This window comes from Rhinopithecus roxellana, chromosome 1, assembly GCF_007565055.1.
Source record: "Rhinopithecus roxellana isolate Shanxi Qingling chromosome 1, ASM756505v1, whole genome shotgun sequence".
In the NCBI taxonomy this organism is placed as follows: domain Eukaryota; kingdom Metazoa; phylum Chordata; class Mammalia; order Primates; family Cercopithecidae; genus Rhinopithecus; species Rhinopithecus roxellana.
The window spans coordinates 156,051,798-156,071,025 of NC_044549.1; the positions used below are offsets into that span (position 1 = coordinate 156,051,798).

The window sequence follows — 19,228 nt, forward strand, 5'->3', positions numbered from 1 at the left end:
GGGCCATGAGGGAAGTGGAAACCAAGGCCATCCAGAGGACAAGGACCTGGGACTAGGAAGGAGGTGGCAGTCTCTGAGTCCTGTGTGTCCTTTCTCCCATCTTGCTCATGGCTCTGGAGGCTTCAGCACACTGCTAGGCCATGAAGCACTCTCTAAGAACAGTATCTAAGACACTGAGAGTCGGGCTTTGTCAGTGAGGAGAACCCTACTAGAGGGGTGGGAGTGGAGGTTGCAGGTGCTTGGTGTCTCTGTGAGCTCAGCCTTCATGGTGTTCTCCCTGCGTGCAAGCCTATCTCCAAATTTCCACATTTCAAAAGGACACCAGTCATACTGGAGTAGGGGCCCAACCTATTCCAAGATGACCTCACCTTAACTAATTACATCTGCAATGACCCTATTTCCAAATAAGGTCATATTCTGAGGTACTGGGGGGTTAGGACTTCAGACATCTGAATTTTGGGGGACACAGTTCAACCTGTAACAAGGGGGTGGGCAGTTCACAGGAGAAAGGAATCATCCTCTCTCCCCCAACTCATGCTCCTCCTCAGGATTTGTGTCCAAACATTGTAAGTCCTTTCAAGACATCACTCATGCTCCTCCTCAGGATTTGTGTCCAAACATTGTAAGTCCTTTTAAGACATCATTCATTTAAGGATTTTAGAGTTTTGGAAACCAAGGGAAGGATCTTCCTTATGTTCTGCTTTCTGCCCAACTCCATCTCTTCTTTGATGCAACAGGTTAGTTATGTGAATCCAGGCAAGAGCAAAAAATAAAAATAAAAAAATCAGTAAACCAGTCAATATTTCAAAGAGGTGATCTTTCCAATAAATACACATTTTTTTTTTCCCCTGGAGTATTGAAAAGTAAGTCTAAGGCTAAAGGAGCTAGTGGGTAAGGACTGGGGGGTTCAGGATCTCAGTTGTGTCCTCTTTGGAGATAAAAGTTGGCAATCAGCAGTTGTTCCTTTAGCAAATAAGAAGAGAGAAGCAGCTTAAAAACACACACACACACATTTATTTTAAAATTTGACATAATCCTTGGGTAATTCAGAATTAGCTTAGGCATTTTTCAGAAGTTTCTGAGACTGATGTCTCAACTCCAAACCAATAGCAATAGCTTATTTGATTGGTGGAAGGATTAGAGAGGGCCCCGTGATCCAGATGAATACATGGCTATCAAAGAAGACAGAACCCCATAGACAGAGGCAGCATTAAGTCATAATTTCTAAATTAACTGTCATAAATATGAAACATCTCACCAGACCAACGATAACATCCATATCATAATTTGTATTTTACCAAAGTGTCCACATATAGACAGCACAGAACTAAAAGTTCTGTAGACTTCAGAATCACATTTAAATTAATTTGATCCTTTATATTAATAATAATTAAAAACTAGATTCTACCCAGTGTCGTCCCAGTCTCCACACCAACATGTATGTCCTGCTGTCAGAATGCCACCTCCTCTGCGCTCAGTGGTCATGATTCAAAGATTAAAATGAGTGTGTCAAATCAGAACATAAACCAAGCCAGGAATTCATGGGCCCAGAGAGGGGTAAAGGGCTTGTCCTATACAGCAGTTAAGCAGCCCACGTGCTCTGCTCATTCCCAAGCAGAATCAGACTGGAGCTGCAGGCAGCGAGGAGGAGGGCGTGTTCTGTGTTGTCCACTGCTTTGCAAGGTTTCTTGGGTATTCCAAGGAGGGCAATTGTTGTCTCCCAATAAGACAGTTAATTCCCTGAGAACAGGACCTCTTCCCCACTAGCCTCCGTCACAGCAGGGTGCATGCAGCCGGGGTGTGAGCACAGAGCAGGTCCCTACTGAAGGCAGGAAGGAAACCAGCATGAACTGAGCACCTACTATGTGCCAGGTACAGAGCCAGGACAGGTGCTTTCCTGTAATCCTCACAACAGCACTGTGAGACAGGATCATCATCCCCACTTTACAGGTGTGGAAACAGAGGCTCAAGGAAGAGCATTTGCCCACAGTGGCACAGCTAGTCATAGGGGGGAATAAGTTTGAAAATCCAGGCCTTCTCACTCCAGGGCCCTTTCTACCTACATAAGCTGAGGGTTTGGCAGTAAATGAGGATCCCAGCTCCGAGATGGTTGGTTTGGAGCTCAAACGTTAGATCCCCTTGAGCACATGGGGCCAGCCTTGAGAGTGCAGAGCCCTGAGTCTAGGAACCCTGGCTCTACAGCATGACTTGGTGATCTTGTGCAAGTCTTTTAATCTCTCCACACCAGGGCCGCGCTGGTCCAGCAGGATTCCCTATCAGGGAGAGGGGACTTAGTAAAACCATCTGGAGAGCATGTTTGCGAACCACAGAGGGCCAGCCTCTGCTCAAGGAGCCTGATGTTGCTCACTTGCAAGGAAGAGGCGCAGGGCATTGCAATCTGCTATCACACCTCTCACACCTGGTGAGAATCAGTTCTGATCTCCAAGGTTCTGACCTCTGAGAGTGACGTAAGACCAGAGAGCCACACCACTACTCCTTGAGAGACCTTCAGCAAAATGCCCATATGCTCAAAGAAATTGGGGTCAGGATGCTTTTAAAGCAAAAAAGGCTTAAAAGTAATTTGGGAGGGGAAGATGACTTGAAAAGGAAAAAAAAAAAAAACAGATGGTGGTTAGGAGGAGATTTGGGGGTAGGTATTGAAAAGGAAGAATGGGACTGTGGGTATGCAAACCCAGCTGACAGGATAGCGTCAGGCCAGGCAGAGCCTGGAGATATCAGGTTTTGGGGATCTGCAATGCCTCGTATGTGTCACGAGGCTGCACTTGCTACCTCAGACATGGGTAGGAGGTTTCCTAAAAAAATATCTTGGGTCTTTAAGTTCAGGTAGATCTTAGAAAGAAAGTATGGGAAGAAAGAAAAATGCAACTCAAATGGCTCAGATGTAATCTGCTTGCCATGTTTCTTCTCTTCCTCTAAGTCTCATCTGAGTGCCCGCTGTGCTATAAAGCCTTGTCTGATCCACAAACACAGTTTCAGTGCGTGGCCCTCCTGCGTGCACAGAGAGCAAGGCCATCTCTCTAAAAACCCCCAGTGCACTGAGCACATTGAATCCTATTTGCCTGTTCAGATGTCTGCCTCTCTCACCGAACTGTAGCAACCTGAGGACACACACTGTATCCTTCTCTACCTTCCATCTCCACATGGAGAGGGAGAGTGGGCTAACCAAGACCCTTTGCTCACAAGCACCCAGGCTAAGGGCCAGCCTAACCAGCCAGAGTGATAGGAACATGTTCCAGGGGCATGGACCTCGGGAGCAACCTTTTTCTGGATGCGCGGAGCATGTTTCCAATCCCCTGTACCACCTACTTGCCCCCAGAACCACCCTCCATTGGGCACAATTGTAATTTGGGAGAATTTCTTTAAAACATGAAATCAATATTTAGATGCAGACTTCAAGCCATATAGAGCTTTGGTTTGTGAGAATGGCATCATTCTGTTGGGAAAAACAAAGCCCAGCTTTGGCAGCCCTGATGGGGGAGGCAGATCTTGCATCTACCACGGTGGAAGGTGGGGAGGATGCTGTCTGGAAAGAATGCTAGACATGTGCGCATGTGTGTGGCGGGAAGCTCTGGGGTCATAAACTGCCTGGCTACAGAGAAGGCTGGACCTGATTTCTTGACCACAGGCTCCTGAAGCCCCAGTGTTCTTGCTGACAGAGGCCCCTAGAGTAAAAGGAACAGGCTGGAATTGCTCAGGAAAATGTTCTTCCCAGGCTGGGGTGGCCAAGAGACCATCCATTTAATGCCTGATGGAGAAGAGTGAAGAGCCTGTGCTTAGCAGTGAATGGTCCGGAAGCCAGGCAGTGTGGCTTTTCCAAGCAGGTAGATGTCCTCATCTGTGCCCTGGTTGAGATGCTTCACCAAATTCTTCTCATAGAGCAGTGGGTGGTAGGCGCCCATCGTGCAGGCACTATCGAAGAACTTCTGGTAGTAGTAGCACACGTCGGTCTTGCGCTTGGATGGGAGGAACTCATAAATATCCACCTGGTCACACAGGGTCATCATGATGATGATACCTGGAGAGGGGAGCAGAGGTGAGTCAAGCCTGACAACCCACCCCAGCACCCCAGAGCTCTGCCCAGTGGGTCCAGCAGCTCCTGACCCCAAATTTGGAGAGCTTTCCCTCTGGAGTTTCTATTTATGACTGTGATTCCCAATCCAAGTTTCAGCAAGCCAAGCCCAGCAGTGTTCCTTAGGATGCAGGGCTGTATGAGCGTTATACACCTTTGAATCCCCAGCACCTAGGCCAGGGCCTGGTGAATAACAGATGCTCCCTAAATGCTACTAGATTAAATGACTTCATCAATCAGCCAATGAATGTGTATCCATGGAGTAATTTATTTGAAGAAATAGGACAAGATTACTGAGCTGATTGAGGAGACAGTGCCATCATGTGTAGCTAGCACTTTCTAGCACTGTGACATCCTGCAGAACCTCTTGGATGGTGCAATTTGGGAGCAGATTTTTCCTTACAGCACTTACATGAAACAGTGTTGGGGAGGGAAGACTTTTCTTCCCTTGGCTGGGCAAAGGGACAGCTGGAACAGGAGCACTCCACAGTCTGTATGATGAGGTGTGGAGAAAATCCAAGAAGAGGCCCCTGGCCAGCATTGTTCCAATAAACTCTGCACAGCACTGCTACTGATCCTATCTTTATTTAAATATTTGATATTTCATTCATCAGAATTTTTACATTAATTGTGTTTTCTGAAGATACTGTACTAAAATATTATTTATCTTGATGACTGAGTTTTTAAGGGGTACCCCCTTAAATTGTACACCTGAGAAAAGTGCCTTGCTCCCCTCATCTGAGGTGCAGCCCCGCTCCTCATTTTCCCGCCTCCCTCCCCTGTTGGTGGCTTCCCTTCCCTCCATCTTCCTCTGCCAAATTCTCCCCTCTCCAAAGCCTACCAAATGCTACTTCCTCCATGAGGCTATATGCGACTGTCCAGCTAGAAGGTGTCCTCTCTCCTATGACCCCAGGTTGTCTCTCCCTTCTGGCACAAATTGAATATTGCCTCAGACATCTGATTGACCTCCCCAATAGATACCCTCAGGAAAAAGAATTTTATCTTATTCATCTCTGTATTTTAGATAGAACTTGGCACGGTGTACAAGCAGAGCAAAATTCTAGCAATTGTTCAGCGGACAAATGAACGAACAAATGAATGAATGAGACCTCAGACAAAAAGCTCATCTCTTCTAGAAACAAACACGCAAGGTGTTTTCCCCGACATGAACTCACCAAGCATCCCAGAGGATGGGGGGTTTGGCTGAATCTCTTCTGGGGAGATTTCTTGAAGAATGTCCCACAGCTCCCAAGGCATCTGGGGCTTGAGGATGTAAAAGGGCTGATTGGGGTGCAGCTTACGATAACTCTTGTAGTTATTAAAGAAATTATAATCCGGATTCTGGTACCACTGAAAAAGAAAGAAGTGGTCCTTTCAAGGGCGAAATGGGCCAGTGAGCTGCTCCCCCCAGGAGTCATGCTCATCAGTGGCCATGGGGAGGGGAAAGGACCAACAAGGTTGCTCCTGAGGCACAGCCCTTTTCTTGCAGCGGACTACAGGCTTCTCTTCCGGTCACAGGTTTCACTGGATAGCAGGGTGGGGCCTCACCTATAGCCTGTGCTTTTGGGGAGAGTTGAGCTTGGCGACCCAGGATCAGCCTCAGGCTTCAGGATCAGAGTCCGGGAACACTATCAGAGCTGAAAAGAGCCCCAGCTACCATCTGGCCCCATCTCTCATTTTTAAAGGGGAGAAAACTAGAGCATAGGTTGCCACATCTATGGGTTCAGAGTCCTTGTCCCGACCTAGGCAAATTTGAGTTCTAAGTGAGATCGGTGCAAAACTGTTGAAGGTCAGATAGTGAGGGTGCCAGGGGTCGCCAGAGCCTGTCAGGCATTGGTAGAGCCAACTTAAGAGTTAAGTGTCCCAAGATGAGTGCTCTCTGCCCTTCTCAGGAGTCATGGTCCTGAGGCCACAGCAGCCTGTATCAGAGAGAGGCCAACTGACATGCATGAACAGTGAGAGAACTACTCCAGAGAGGTTAGAATCCAGCAGGCCTCCACTCAGGTCTCCTTCCCTGGAAAGAGCTGCTGTTGCAGATCTGCGCCTTCTGCTTAGTAAATCAAGCCCTAGGATGGGGACTTTCATTCTCCACCCTCCAATTCCCCGTCTGTAAAATGGGAACAACCACACTTCCATCGACCTCCTTAAATTGTTATGAGAGTGAAATGGGAAGAATTCTGGATACTGGAAGTGTGAAATAAGCGTGCTAATATTATTTACAGGAGTAATGGCAACTACTCTCGCGTTCTGCTGATGCTCATTAGGAATAATTGCATTAATGAACAACCTACCCCAGACATTGGGAGCTCCAGCCACTATCCCAGTAAATACTATAACTGGGAGACAATACCTGGCAGTGCCTGGCAGGGCAAGGAGAGTAGCTGGCATAGGACAGGAATACTTCTGAATCTGCTAGTCCAGACGAAATGGGGTATCCTAAAACTCAAATACCCAGCCTTTAGGGATAGCCAATGTCAGCCATGACTTTAAAAACCTAGGCAATCAGGAAAATCTGTAGACAGACAGGAAGCTCAACCCCTATTTCCCATGGACACCCACTTACCTTTGCGATATCTGAATGGTATACAGATGGGTCCCATACAATTAGGATTCCTTCATTGTACAAACTGTCTTTGAGGAAGCGCTTCTCGGTGGTAACCAACTTCAGGAAGAAAGAAATAAGCTGTCACTTGAACATTCATATGCAACTGTTTGACATGAAGTAATAGCTGACACAGCACAAGGTACAGCCTGAGACCCCAGAGTCCCTTGTGAGGCTTCTAAGTTCTGGTGTGGCACTTAACTTCAGTGAAAGAAAGGTAAAGATGCCAGCCTGCACGGCGTTGAACTGAAAGGACATTTATCACACGCCATTAGCCATAGAATAGAAAGGGTTCCATCCACTCAGGCTTTGAGATCACGGGGCAAGGGAACAGTGAAAACAGCATGGCATCCCAGCCTCCTGGAGTCACACCTTGTGTGGGGGTCACAAGAATAGAGTCTGAAGTCAGGGACTCATATAATCAAAATTATCTCTGGAATCCTTTCAGTCACCTAGAAAGTCCAGTACACTACATACACATCGTGATGGAGACTAACACAGGATCTCTCACAAAGTCCAACACAGCCAATAGTTCCTGCAGCACTGGAACAGATGGCTGTGCTTGTGGCTGAGCACCAGATGAAATATTCAGTTTGTGTTGAGAGGCCAGAGTGCGTGCAAAAATGCGCACCTCCCAACAGGAGACTCTCACCAGGCCGGTGAGAAGTTCATGTGTGCCTCTGCTGGCTGAGGGAACCAGCGATGGCTGGCTATGGCCCTTCCCCACCACACTGGCTCCTGGGCTGGCCTGCATATGGGTAGTTACACCTACCTGGCTTAAACATGAATGTGACAACCTAGCTTGAATAATTCTGCAAAATGTATTCATTTTTTTTTTTTTTTAAAGCATATTTATACTCTTTGACTCAATAATTCCATGTTTGGGAATCTATCCTAAGGAAGAATCCAAATTCTGGGGGGAAATTATGCATGTAAATGTTAATTATTTATCAAAATAAAGAAAAGTATGGCAAAAGATACTGGTCTTGGATACAAAAAGATCCAGGAACAACTCTTGGCTTTGCTACTAACTTTCCTATGATCTTGAGCAAATAGAGAGTATTACTAGGCCCTGATTTTCTTATCTGTGAAATGGGAAGAACACGTTTGCTCTGCTCTCTCAAACAGGAGCTGTGTTGTGGATCAAATGGAAATCATGAGTGAATGAGAAAGAAAAGTAGCCCCAAAGGCTACTTTGAATGAAGGGAGTCATGTCCCTCTTAAGAAAGCCAGAACCAATATATGAAATCAGCTGTCAACATTTACCTTGAAAAGCAGGTGGGAGATGATGTTGCCCAGGTAAAAATTGAGAGGAATAAATGGCAGAAATCAAATCAAGAATTGACTGACATGAAAGCAAGAATCACGACAATAATCCCTCTCCATCTTGGTCTACATCACCAAGGCTGAGACCTAATTAATGTCACTGCAGTATCTGGAAAAAACTATGGCAAGGGAGACGGCCCGTGTGCAACCCAAAGAATAGCAATCTGCCGCAAGCCTCTACAATCACTGAGCTATCCCCATCCCCATACCGTCCTACAGATGTAAGGAAGTTCCTGGAAGCCTGAAGAATATACTCTCATTTCCTCAATATCTCTTTGGGACAAGAAATACTGGTGGTGGGTCCACCTTGGCGGGAGATTGTGCAGCTATACTGGGTGCTGAGGAGCCAAAGGAAAGACACAGTCCCTGCCCTCCAGGAGGTCACAGGGTAGCAGGAAAGGTGGACAATTGAACAATGGTTAACACACTCTGACGGTGCAAAAACAGAGGTAGTACAAGGATGGCCATAAAATGAGCGAGTGTTGGGCCGGGCGCAGTGGCTCACGCCTGTAATCCCAGCACTTTGGGAGGCAGAGGTGGGCGGATCACGAGGTCAAGAGATTGAGACCATCCTGGCCAACACAGTGAAACCCCATCTCTACTGAAAATACAAAAATTAGCTGGGCATAGTGGTGGGTGCCTGTAGTCGCAGCAGCTGGGGAGGCTGAGGCATGAGAATCACTTGAACCCAGGAGGCGGAGCTGGCAGTGAGCCAAGATTGCGCCACTGCACTCCAGCCTGCAACAGAGCGAGACTTCATCTCCAAAAAAAAAAAAAAAAAAACAGCGGAGGTGGTGGTGGTGTGTGTTAAAGGGCAAAAAAGAGATGCCAAGCGGAGATTGTAAGCATGAGAGAGGGGATGTCCCAGACAAAGGGAACCAAGTGCAAACCCCTGAATCTGTGAGTGTGTGGCAGAGACTGCTAGATGTCACCCAGTATCCATTCTCTCTTCTTTGATCACCAATATCTCTGGTTTTTACTTTTGCACATGGCAACCTAAAATAGATTCCCTGAAATAAAAAAATTTCATAGCCTCTCTTATAGATAAATATGGCTGGGTGACTAACTCTGGCCAATGGTATGTAAGCAAGTGTGACTTCCAGGAACTATCCTTAGAGGCAAGGTTATGCCTTTCCTTGTTCCTTCTTCCTGCTGGCTGAAATGTGGTTGTGATGGCTGGAGCTTGAGCAGTCATTTTGGGCCATAAAGTGGAAGTCATATGCTGAGAATGGCAAACCCATGAAGTAGAAAGAACTTAGATTCTGACACTGGAACACCATATTAACTTTGGAATGTCTACCTTTGGACTTCTTTTGCATGAGAGAGAAATACATTTTTTTGTTTTGTTAAGCTAGTGTCGGGGGATGTGTGTTCCTGTCTCTTGTAGGAACAACTAATACAGCGTGTACCCTGTTTGGGAATTGCAAGTAGTTTGTTATGGCTAGGATACAGAGAAAGAGCTGGAAGGGATTAGAGAAATGTAGACAGAGACCAAGCCAGGGAGCTTAGGATTTCTTCAATAGGTTATGGGGACCAGGAAAGGGTTTTAAGTAAGGAAGATCTAAACATGCTAGAATTCTGAATTAGTGTTTTTAGAAAAAAGAAGACGACATAGAAGCTCCTATTGTAACCTAAGAAATAATGGAACAAAGAAAAGAAGTTACAATTGTCGGCTGTAGAGGTGAAGACTAATTGAATGTTGAGAGTGAGGGAAAAAGAGATCCAAGGGGACTCCTGGACCTCAGGCCATTTCCTGCATAAGAACAGAGAAAAAGGAACAACTGGTATATGCCTATGGGAGTGAGGTGGAGTGGGAATCTGAAGTTCAAGGATGAGGGCCGGGCACAGTGGCTCACTTGAGGTCAGGAATTCAAGACCAGCCTGGCCAACATGGTGAAACCCTGTCTCTACTAAAAATACCAAAAATTAGCTGGGCGTGGTGGTGGGCACCTGTAATCCCAGCTACTTGGGAGGCTGAGGCAGGAGAATTGCTTGAACTCGGGAGGCAGAGGTTGCAGTGAGCCAAGATCGTGCCACTGCACTCTACCTGGTGACAGAGTGAGACTCTGTCTTGGAAAAGGAAGTTCGAGGATGAGACTACTGGCCTAGAGTTCCCCGGCTGCCAGGCCATAAGAACTAAGAACAGAACCCACATCTTGTAACTTTAAGTACTGTCCTCCTTCCACTGGGAACATGGTAATTTACAACTGCCTTTCAGGGCTGTAGTCCAAGGGCAGAGCAGGCTTCCTGCTAGATGCGGATTTGCAAGATAGATGTGACTGAGCTGGTGACAGGGAGGCCTGAGGACAGAGGGCCAGTACTCCCTATCCCCATCCACCCTGTTCCCCTGAAAACAGCTGGTATATTAAAAGCAAAGTGTCTTTTTTTAGCTATGCTTCTTTCTGTGCAGAATACTGATGCCAGGTGATATACACATACTCATGAGGAGTAGTAATAACTGGGATTTTAAAAAAATGTCTCTCCCTGCTATAGCCCCTTTCCAGCAATTGTTAGTATGCAAAGCAGGAGGCCAGCAACTCCTGGCTCCCTGAGACTATCCCAGCTGTGGCTTCACTGTCCTCAGAAATTCCAAGAGATGCATGAAGCTTTCTTCTTTACAATACATGAAAACAACAGATGCCATTTAATGATGCTTACTACATGCTAGGTACTGTCACACCTCAACTCAGTTTATCTTCACAACAGCCCCAGGAAGTAAGTGTTAATATGCTCATTTTATAATTAAAGAAACAGAGATGCTAAATGCTAAGTAACTTGTCCAAGTTACACATTCAATAAGTAAGAGGGTCTGAATTTGATTATGTCTGGCTCCAGAGACCACACTTCTTCTTCTTCTTCTTTTTTTTTTTTTTTTTTGAGATGGAGTCTCGCTCTGTCACCCAGACTGGAGTGCAGTGGCACAATCTTGGCTCACTGCAAGCTCCGCTTCCCAGGTTCAAGTGATTCTCCTGCCTCAGCCTCCCGAGTAGCTGGTACTACAGATGTGTGCCACCACACCCAGCTAATTTTTTGTACTTTTAGTAGAGACGAGGTTTCACTGTGTTAGCCAGGATGGTCTTGATCTCCTGACCTCGTGATCCAACCCCCTTGGCCTCCCAAAGTGCTGGGATTACAAGCATGAGCCACCATGCCCAGCCCAGAGACCACACTTCTATGTGCTACAATGTGGGTGGGGTAGGGTACCACAGCTCCTGCGGAAGGATGTCAGAGAACACCGGATAGGAGTATGGAGTGTTAGCAGAATTTGCTTCTTGCCTGAGTTGTAGTATGTCACAATTGGAAGATACTCAAGGTATTAAATTCAGACCCATCATTTTCCAGATGGGTAAACTGAGGCCCAGGGAGATAAGAGAATTGTCTAAGGCTACGATGAGTTTGGGGCACAGTTAGAACTAGAGCATAATATTCTTTCTGCTCCAGCAGGACTACACCCATAAAACCATCAGACATTCAAGTAAGCAAGCACACCATGAGGGTCAGGTCACCCTCAGTCCTCCTGTACCCAACGGAGAAACAGTGATTCACTTGAGCTACTTGAGATGAAAGAGACAGTAATCCCTGAAAATGGAAATAGGTGGCTGGGCACAGTAGCTCATGCCTGTAATCCCAGCACTTTGGGAGGCTCAGGCAGGCAGATCACGAAGTCAGGAGTTTGAGACCAGCCTGACCAACATGATAAAACCCCGTCTCTACTTAAAAAAAAAAAAAAAAAAAAAAAAAAAAATTAGCTGGGCATGGTAGTGTGTACCTGTAATCCCAGCTACTCAGGAGGCTGGGAGAATCACTTGAACCTGGGAGGCAGAGGTTGCAGTGAGCCGAGACCACGCCATTGCACTCCAGCCTGAGCAATAGAGTGAGACTCCGTCTCAAAAAAAAAGAAAAAAGAAAATGGAAATAGGTGAAGATGAATGATAGTTTTATCCAGAGAAGAGAAAAACAGAAAGTGGCTGGGGCTGGGATCTGGTGGAGGGATAAGGGAGAAGCCAGCAAGCACTCTCCTCCTGGAACTTTAAACATGGCTCTGAACTACCCACATTAATACTGACTATAAGAAGTGCAACGATTTTCTACCAAAAAAAAAAAAAAAAAAGATTGCCTTTGGCCTTGCCAGGTGCAGTGGCTCACACTTGTAATCCCAGCACTTTTGGAAGCTGAGGCGGGCAGATCACTTGTGGTCAGGAGTTCGAGATCAGCCTGGCCAACATAGTGAAACCTCGTCTCTACTAAAAATACAAAAATTAGCCAGGCATGGTAGCCAGCGCCTGAAATCTCAGCTACTCGGGAGGCTGAGGCAGGAGAATCACTTGAACCCGGGAGGTGGAGGTTGCAGTGAGCCAAGATTGCACCACTGCACTCCAGCCTGGGTGACAGAGTAAGACTCTGTCTCAAAAAAAAAAAAAAGAAAAAAAGAAAGCAAGCAAGCAAGCAAGCAAGCAAGCAAGCAAGAAAGAAAGAAAGAAAAGAAAAGAAAGAAAAAGAAAAGAAAAGAGATTGCCTTAAAACTGGATGGGGAATTGGAAGCATGGGTTCCAGTCCTGCTCTGTGTCTAACTCACTCCATGGTATTAGATGGACCATTTCACATCTCCTGGCCTCAGGTGCCTTATTTAGACATAACCCCCTTGTAAGGCCTTGCTGAGGGGACCCGCTATTCCTGGAAGAATAAAGCTGTTCTCAAATGCCTGCAATTACCTGCAGGGGGAGTGTGACCTGGGTTTGGAGATCCTCTTAGGGGGCAGGGGAGGAGTTCATGCTGAGAATAAGTCATTGGCAGAACGGCAGAGCCCTGGGGAACATCTGCCAGGAAAAGGCTACACCAAGGCATGGAGTGCTGCTGCTAAAGACACTGTTTGAAGTAACCTTCTCAGTTAGAAAGTAACAAACGCTCACTGGGGACAGTTAGAAAATGCAATAATAGAAACAAACACACACACACATTTTCAGATATTACCACTGTGCGTATTTTGGACTTTTTTCTTCTCAGATCTGTTTTCCCTCTGTTATGGACTGAATTGTGTGCCCCCAGAATTTATATGTTGAAGCCCTAATCCCTAATGTTACTAGTACCCTGTTTGGAAATAGGACTGTGAGGGAGGTAATTAGGATTAAATGTGTCATGGGGTGGGGCCCTAATGCCATGGGGCCGGTGTCCTTACAACAAGTAGAGACCCGCAGAGCTCTCTCTTTCTACCACACACAGAGGAAAAGCCATGTGAAGGAACAGCCTGAAGGCATCCTTTCTCTGATTCAGAGAAATAGTGATTGAGAGTGTGTCTGCTGGCCCAAATCAAGAGGTCCCAGAACTCATAATTGCCATCATATTTAAATTTTAGTTCCAATTATTATATTAATAGACTGTATGGCAGGGGTTCCATCAAAATCATGCAGCTCCCCATCGCTGGTTTTAGACCTGTTGTTGATGGAAATCTCCGCCGCCTCCCACCCGCCCCGCCAACCCATCCAGATACCTGTCTTTTGGTATCTTGAGGAGAAAAGTTGGAGCTTCCAGAAAGTTTTGGTGATTTAAAAAAGTGCTGGTGGCAAACACCTAGATCCAAATCCCACCTCTGTCACTGACTTTCTGGGCTCCTCTGAGCAACTCACTCAAACTCTGGGAGTCTGGGTTCTGAGGGAAAATGGTGGTTGGGTCATACCTCACAGGGTTTGCTACGAAGATCAAATGAGATAAGGCATGTAAGACCCTTAGATGGTATATATAATATATTTAACAAATGGCATCAACTATTATTTCAAGATAAGCCCCACTGAGTAATCTGGAAATGTCCTGGTTGCAGTCCAGTCAGCATGGACTGTCGCTAGGCATATAGGAAGTAGGTCTCTCTCCAGCTAGCACAAAAGCTTCCAAGGAAGCCATTGGGTCTTCTTGTCACATTGTCTTCTCTGTCGGGCTCACTGGGTACAGGAGGTACTGAGTTGAGTCTCACAGAAACTGTCTTACACTTACAGTCAAAACTGCATTTATTTAAAGACCCACCCATTTACATATATCATTTTTCTTGTTGACTCTCATAGCCACACCTGGCACAGAAGCGTCACATGCCTGACTAGGTCTGCTGGCCTGAAACCTAACAGTATGACACATTCTCTATAAAAAGCCACCTTCTCAGTAAGAAAAGTGCCTTCTTTGTTTTACATGCCCTCATCACGGCCAAAGGGATGGGAGCTGAACAAATGTGGGTCCAGATGGCTTTAGAAGAGAGCTGCTGAGCCGGGTGTAGGTGGCTCATGTCTGTAATCCCAGCACTTTGGGAGGCTGAGGCAGGTGGATCACCTGAGGTCAGGAGTTCGAGACCAGCCTGGCCAATATGGCGAAACTCTGTCTCTGCTAAAAATACAAAAATTAGCTGCGCATAGTGGTGTGTGCCTCTAATCCCAGTTACTTGGGAGACTGAGGCAGGAGAATCACTTGAACCCAGGAGGCAGAGCAGAGAGCTGAGATTGTGCCACTGCACTCGAACCTGAGCGCAAGAGCAAAACTGTCTCAAAAAAAAAGAAGAGAGCTGCTGTCAGGAGGACCTCTCCGTCTGGGAAGAGAACAAGCCACTCAGAGGCAGAATTTTACCAAAGCAACAGCTATTCTCTCAGTGACTTCTGGGTGCCAGATGTTCTCCTTGTGCAGTGGGGGTGGGGACCCTGTTTGCTAATCCACAGAAACTGACACGAAATAGTTAGGATAACTGACCAGGACAAAAGATAGAGAAGACAGACCACTGGCTTTTTAGGATATGAAGGTAAGAAAGGGCAATGATAGAAAGCGTCCATCACAGTTCAGTACCACAACAAGTGCCGTCATGGAGCGGCCAGGACGTGAGTACGAAAGGAACAGCCAGATACTTAGTGTTGCTTACAGGAGGTGAGAAAAGAGAGCTGATTTGCCTAAGAAGCAGGAAAGGCTCCCTTGAGGGCGGGTAGCGTATCCCAGGAAGTGGGCCACCTTCCTCTCAGCCCTGGCACAATGGTGCACAGAGACCTAGAAGTGTAAGGGGAAAAACAAATCTGCTTCAGTAGAAAGCCATGCATTTTCTGAGCACACTCTTCTTCCCTATCAGATTCTGATTCCACCGGAGCTATTTTGCAACCCTTTGTGAACCGCAGGCAACTAATCCATGTGCCTACTGGGCAGGACGCTGCTCAGGAGAGCTTCAACGGACTCCTCCCCTCCCCCTGCCTTAGCTCACAGAAAAACGAGTTTCACTCCTTTACTCCAAATTTGTGTTGCTTTGACTTTTCCTTTGAACCAGTTGTAATATCTACCTGGTTCCATCATACAAGTAAAATAAAATCTTCATGATGAATTCATTTTTATATCTGTATGAGAGTCATCATCTTACCCTTTTTTCCCTAAAAATTATCCTTTAACAGAAGTCTTGCCTCCCTTCTGCTAGATGCCTCTGAAGTGGTCTCAAACTAACTCACCTTCCCTGTTGGGATTTGGGAAGGTGGAGTCATTCGCAAAGAGGCAGAGGCAGACCTTGAAGGTTCAGTCGTGCCCATCGCTACTACTTACAAAGCACTTGCTGCATACCAGCCTCCAGGTGACATGCTCCACACATAGTAACTCCTTTGATCCTAAAAAAAAAACCCTGGATAGTAACTATTCATATTTCTATCTTACGAGTAAGGGAACTGAGGCTCAGAAAGGTAAAGTAAAGCAACTTGCTCAAGTCACTCACATAGGAAGTGCTGTGGGAGGGATCTGATCACAGCCTGTCTGACTCCAGTACTCTGAATTCCCAGGCAACCTTACTTTGGCCTTAAATACAGTTTCAGAATCTTGGCAGGACTGGGGTTTCATTCTTCACAGTGCAGAAGACTGAAACATCACGAAGAGTTGCTCAGAGAGTAGGTAGCCTCCACCGTCCAAGAGAACACTCAGGGAGGGCTCCTCCACTCTCCCCTCGCTTCTTTGCTGCTGCCTGCTCACCTCCAGATCCTGCCATCCATGCATCAAACAGAGATTGCTTTCTCTCTAAATTCATTCTCTTCAAGCTCGAAGTAGCCCAGCATAACCTGGAAATCCCACTCCATCAGGTTTACTAACTGTCCCACTCACCCCAATGACAATTATCAATCTCTTTGCTCAAACCTTCTCTACTAAAACCTCTTCCCCACTCAGCCTCCTTCTGACTTGGCCTTGCATCCCACTTGGCAGAAAAAATAGAAGCCCTCTCATCCTTGTAATACCAACTGCCTCCAGCTACGCCACTCCCACCTTCTTCCCTCTGACTCCCTCCTGCCGGGGGTCATCCTCCACTATGCTTTGGCTCCACCACCACCATGTTCTGGGTAACTAAATCATTTTCTCCTCTTTTTAGTATATTCCCTTTCTCCCTCTATCGACTGGCTTCTCCCTGTTGATTTAAAAAGAGCTTATAAAATATACATAACATAAAATTGACCATGTTGGCAATTTTAAATATTCAGCTGAGTACATTCATGTTGTTGTGTAACTATCACCACCATCTCCAGAACTTTTTCAGCTTCCCAAAATGAATCATAGTATTCATTAAACAACAATTCCACATTCCTTTCTCCCCCTCGCCCTTGGCAAACATCATTCTACGTTCTGTCTCTACTCCAGGTGTTTATATAAAGTGGAATCATGCAGTGTTTGTCCTTCTGTGACTGTCTCCCTTACTGACATTTTTTCCAATTTAAAACATTGTATTAAAATACATATAACATAACATTGACTATCTGAACCATTTTTAAGTGTACAGTTCAGTGATATTAAGTACATTTATATTGTTGTGCAACTATCACCACAAACCATCTCGAAAACTTTTTCAATCTTGCAAAACTGAAACTCTATACTCATTAAACAATAACTCCCCATTCCCCCTCCCACCTCACATTCCCTGGCAACCACCATTCATGTAGTATTTTGTGTGTGTGTGTGTGTGACTGGCTTATTTCACTTGGCATAATGTCTTCAAGGTTCATCCATGTTGTAGCCAATATCAGTATTTCCTTCCTTTTTAAGAATAATATTTCATTATGTGTATAAACCAGCTTTTGCGTATGCATTCCGCATCAACAGACACTTGGGCTGCTTCTGCATTTCAGCTATTGTGAATAACAGTAGTATGAATATGGGGGTACGAATATCGCTTCAAGACCCTTCTTTCAATTTCTGTAAGTATATGCCAATAAACAGAATTATTAGATTACATGGTAATTCCACGTTTAAGTTTTTGAGGCACTGCCATATTGTTTTCCACAGTGACTAATCATTTTCCATTCCCATCAACAGTGCTCACAGATTCCAATTTCTGATCATAGAAGCCATCCTAATGGGTGTGAGGTGGTACTGTGTTGTATTCTTGGGTTGCATTTCCCTAACAAAAAAGAGTTGAGTCTCTTTTCATGTGCTTACTAACCATTTGTATATCTTGGAGAAACGTCCATTCAAGTCGTTTGCCCATTTTTAAATTGGGTACTTTGATTTTTTTTTTTTTTATCGTTGTTTCATGAGTGTTCTATATATTCTGTACATTAATCCCTCATCAGATAGACGACTTGCAAATATTTTCTCCTAATATGTGTGCTGTCTTTTTACTCTGTTGAGAGGACCTTTTGATATATAATTATTTTGAATTTTCACAAAGTCCAACTTGTATATTTTTTTCCTTTGTTACGTATGTATGCCTTTGGTGTCATAATGATGAAATCATTGCCAAACCTGATGTCATAAAGTTTTTGCCCTATGTTGTCATCTAAGAGTTTTATAGTTTTTGGTCTACATTTAGGTTTTAGGTCATAGATCCGTTTTGAGTTAGTTTTTATTTTTCGTGTTAGGTAAGGGTCCAGCTTTATTCTTTTGCAGGTGGATAGCCAGTTTTCCCAGTATCATTTCTTAAAGAGACTGTCTTCCTCATTGAACGATCCTGACACACTCATCAAAAATCATTTAAGTGTACATACAAGAGTTTATTTCTGGACTTTCTTTTCTATTCCAATGGTTTATATGTTTGTCTTTGTACCTCACTGTTTCAATTATTGCAACATATATATTTCTTGAAATCAAGAAGTGAGAGAACTCTAGCTTTCTTCTTATTTTTCAGGATTATTTGGTTAATTGGGGTCCCTTGAGGTTTCATATAAATTTTAGAATGGCTTTTTCTGTTTCTGCAAAAAAAAAGAAGTATCTTTTGGATTTTCACAGCGATTGCCTTAAATCTGCAGATCATATTTGGTATTATTGACATCTTAACAATACTTTTTTCAATCTGTGAACATGGGATGTCTTCCAGGTTTTTGTGTCTTCTTTAATTTCTTTCAGAAATATTTTGTAGTTTTCATCGTACAAGTCTTTCACCTCCTTGGTTAAGTACTTTATGCTTTTTTATGCTGTTCTATTGTAAATGAAATTGTTTTTTAAATTTCCTTTTTAGATCATTCATTGTTATGGCATATAACAGAAAAAAGGAACATTTTTGTGTGTTGATTTTGGATCCTGCTACTCTATTGAATTGGTTTATTTATTCAGTATTTCATTGTACTGTACTCATCCTTCTTCCTGTGATGAGGAAGAGACAAAGTAGGACGTGTAAGATTTCACCCACTACTCAGAACAACGTGTCATTTAAAACTTCTGAATTGCTTATTTCTTGAATTTTTCATTTAATATTTTCAGACTGCAGCTGACCACAAATAAATGAAACTGCAGAGGGTGAAACCAGGGATAAGGGGCTGACTTCTAATTTCAGTGACTTCCAGCTGCCAAGTTACACAAGAAAGAAACTGAGCTGCACCTTTGGTCCCTCTCCCTTTACTTCTCACATCCAACGCGACATTAAAACCTGTTGACTGCAAATCCCAAGTAGCCCTTAAATACATTTTTTTCTCACATTCACCTTCACCCCTACTCTTGTGCAAGCTATCGGCATATCTAAGCCAGACCACTGCAAGTCCTTCCTATGTATCTTCATCTACTGCAGCCCCTCTGATCAGATGGAAGCCAGTGATGGTTACAAAATGCAAATCCGATCATGCCATAAAGAAGATGCTGCACCCTGCCGGGTGCAGTGACTCACATTTGTAATCCCGGCACTTTGGGAGGCTGACGCAGATGGATCACCTGAGGTCGGGAGTTTGAGACTAGCCTGGCCAACATGGTGAAACCTTGTCTCTACTAAAAATAAAAAAATTAGTTGGGCATGGTTGCGG

The 19,228-nt window shown here is 44.9% G+C and overlaps 2 protein-coding genes across 10 annotated transcripts in view; one reads left to right on the top strand and one right to left on the bottom strand.

Annotated features, from left to right (window-relative positions):
* Positions 1-8,608, top strand: part of LOC104653521 (60S ribosomal protein L39-like) — a 69,123-nt gene extending 60,515 nt beyond the window's left edge. The window contains exon 3 of the mRNA XM_030932500.1: positions 7,821-8,608. Within this exon, the coding sequence (XP_030788360.1) occupies positions 7,821-7,852 (32 nt within the window). The 3' untranslated portion in view covers positions 7,853-8,608. The remainder of the gene's footprint in view (positions 1-7,820) is intronic.
* Positions 992-19,228, bottom strand: part of ST6GAL1 (ST6 beta-galactoside alpha-2,6-sialyltransferase 1) — a 149,302-nt gene continuing 131,065 nt past the window's right edge. For all 9 annotated transcript variants that reach the window (XM_010389774.2, XM_010352508.2, XM_010352502.2 and 6 more), the window contains 3 exons: positions 6,654-6,752; positions 5,266-5,440; positions 992-4,036 (listed from right to left, as the gene is read on the bottom strand). In XM_010389774.2, coding sequence (XP_010388076.1) covers positions 3,795-4,036; positions 5,266-5,440; positions 6,654-6,752 — 516 coding nt within the window. In that variant the 3' untranslated portion in view covers positions 992-3,794. The remainder of the gene's footprint in view (positions 4,037-5,265; positions 5,441-6,653; positions 6,753-19,228) is intronic.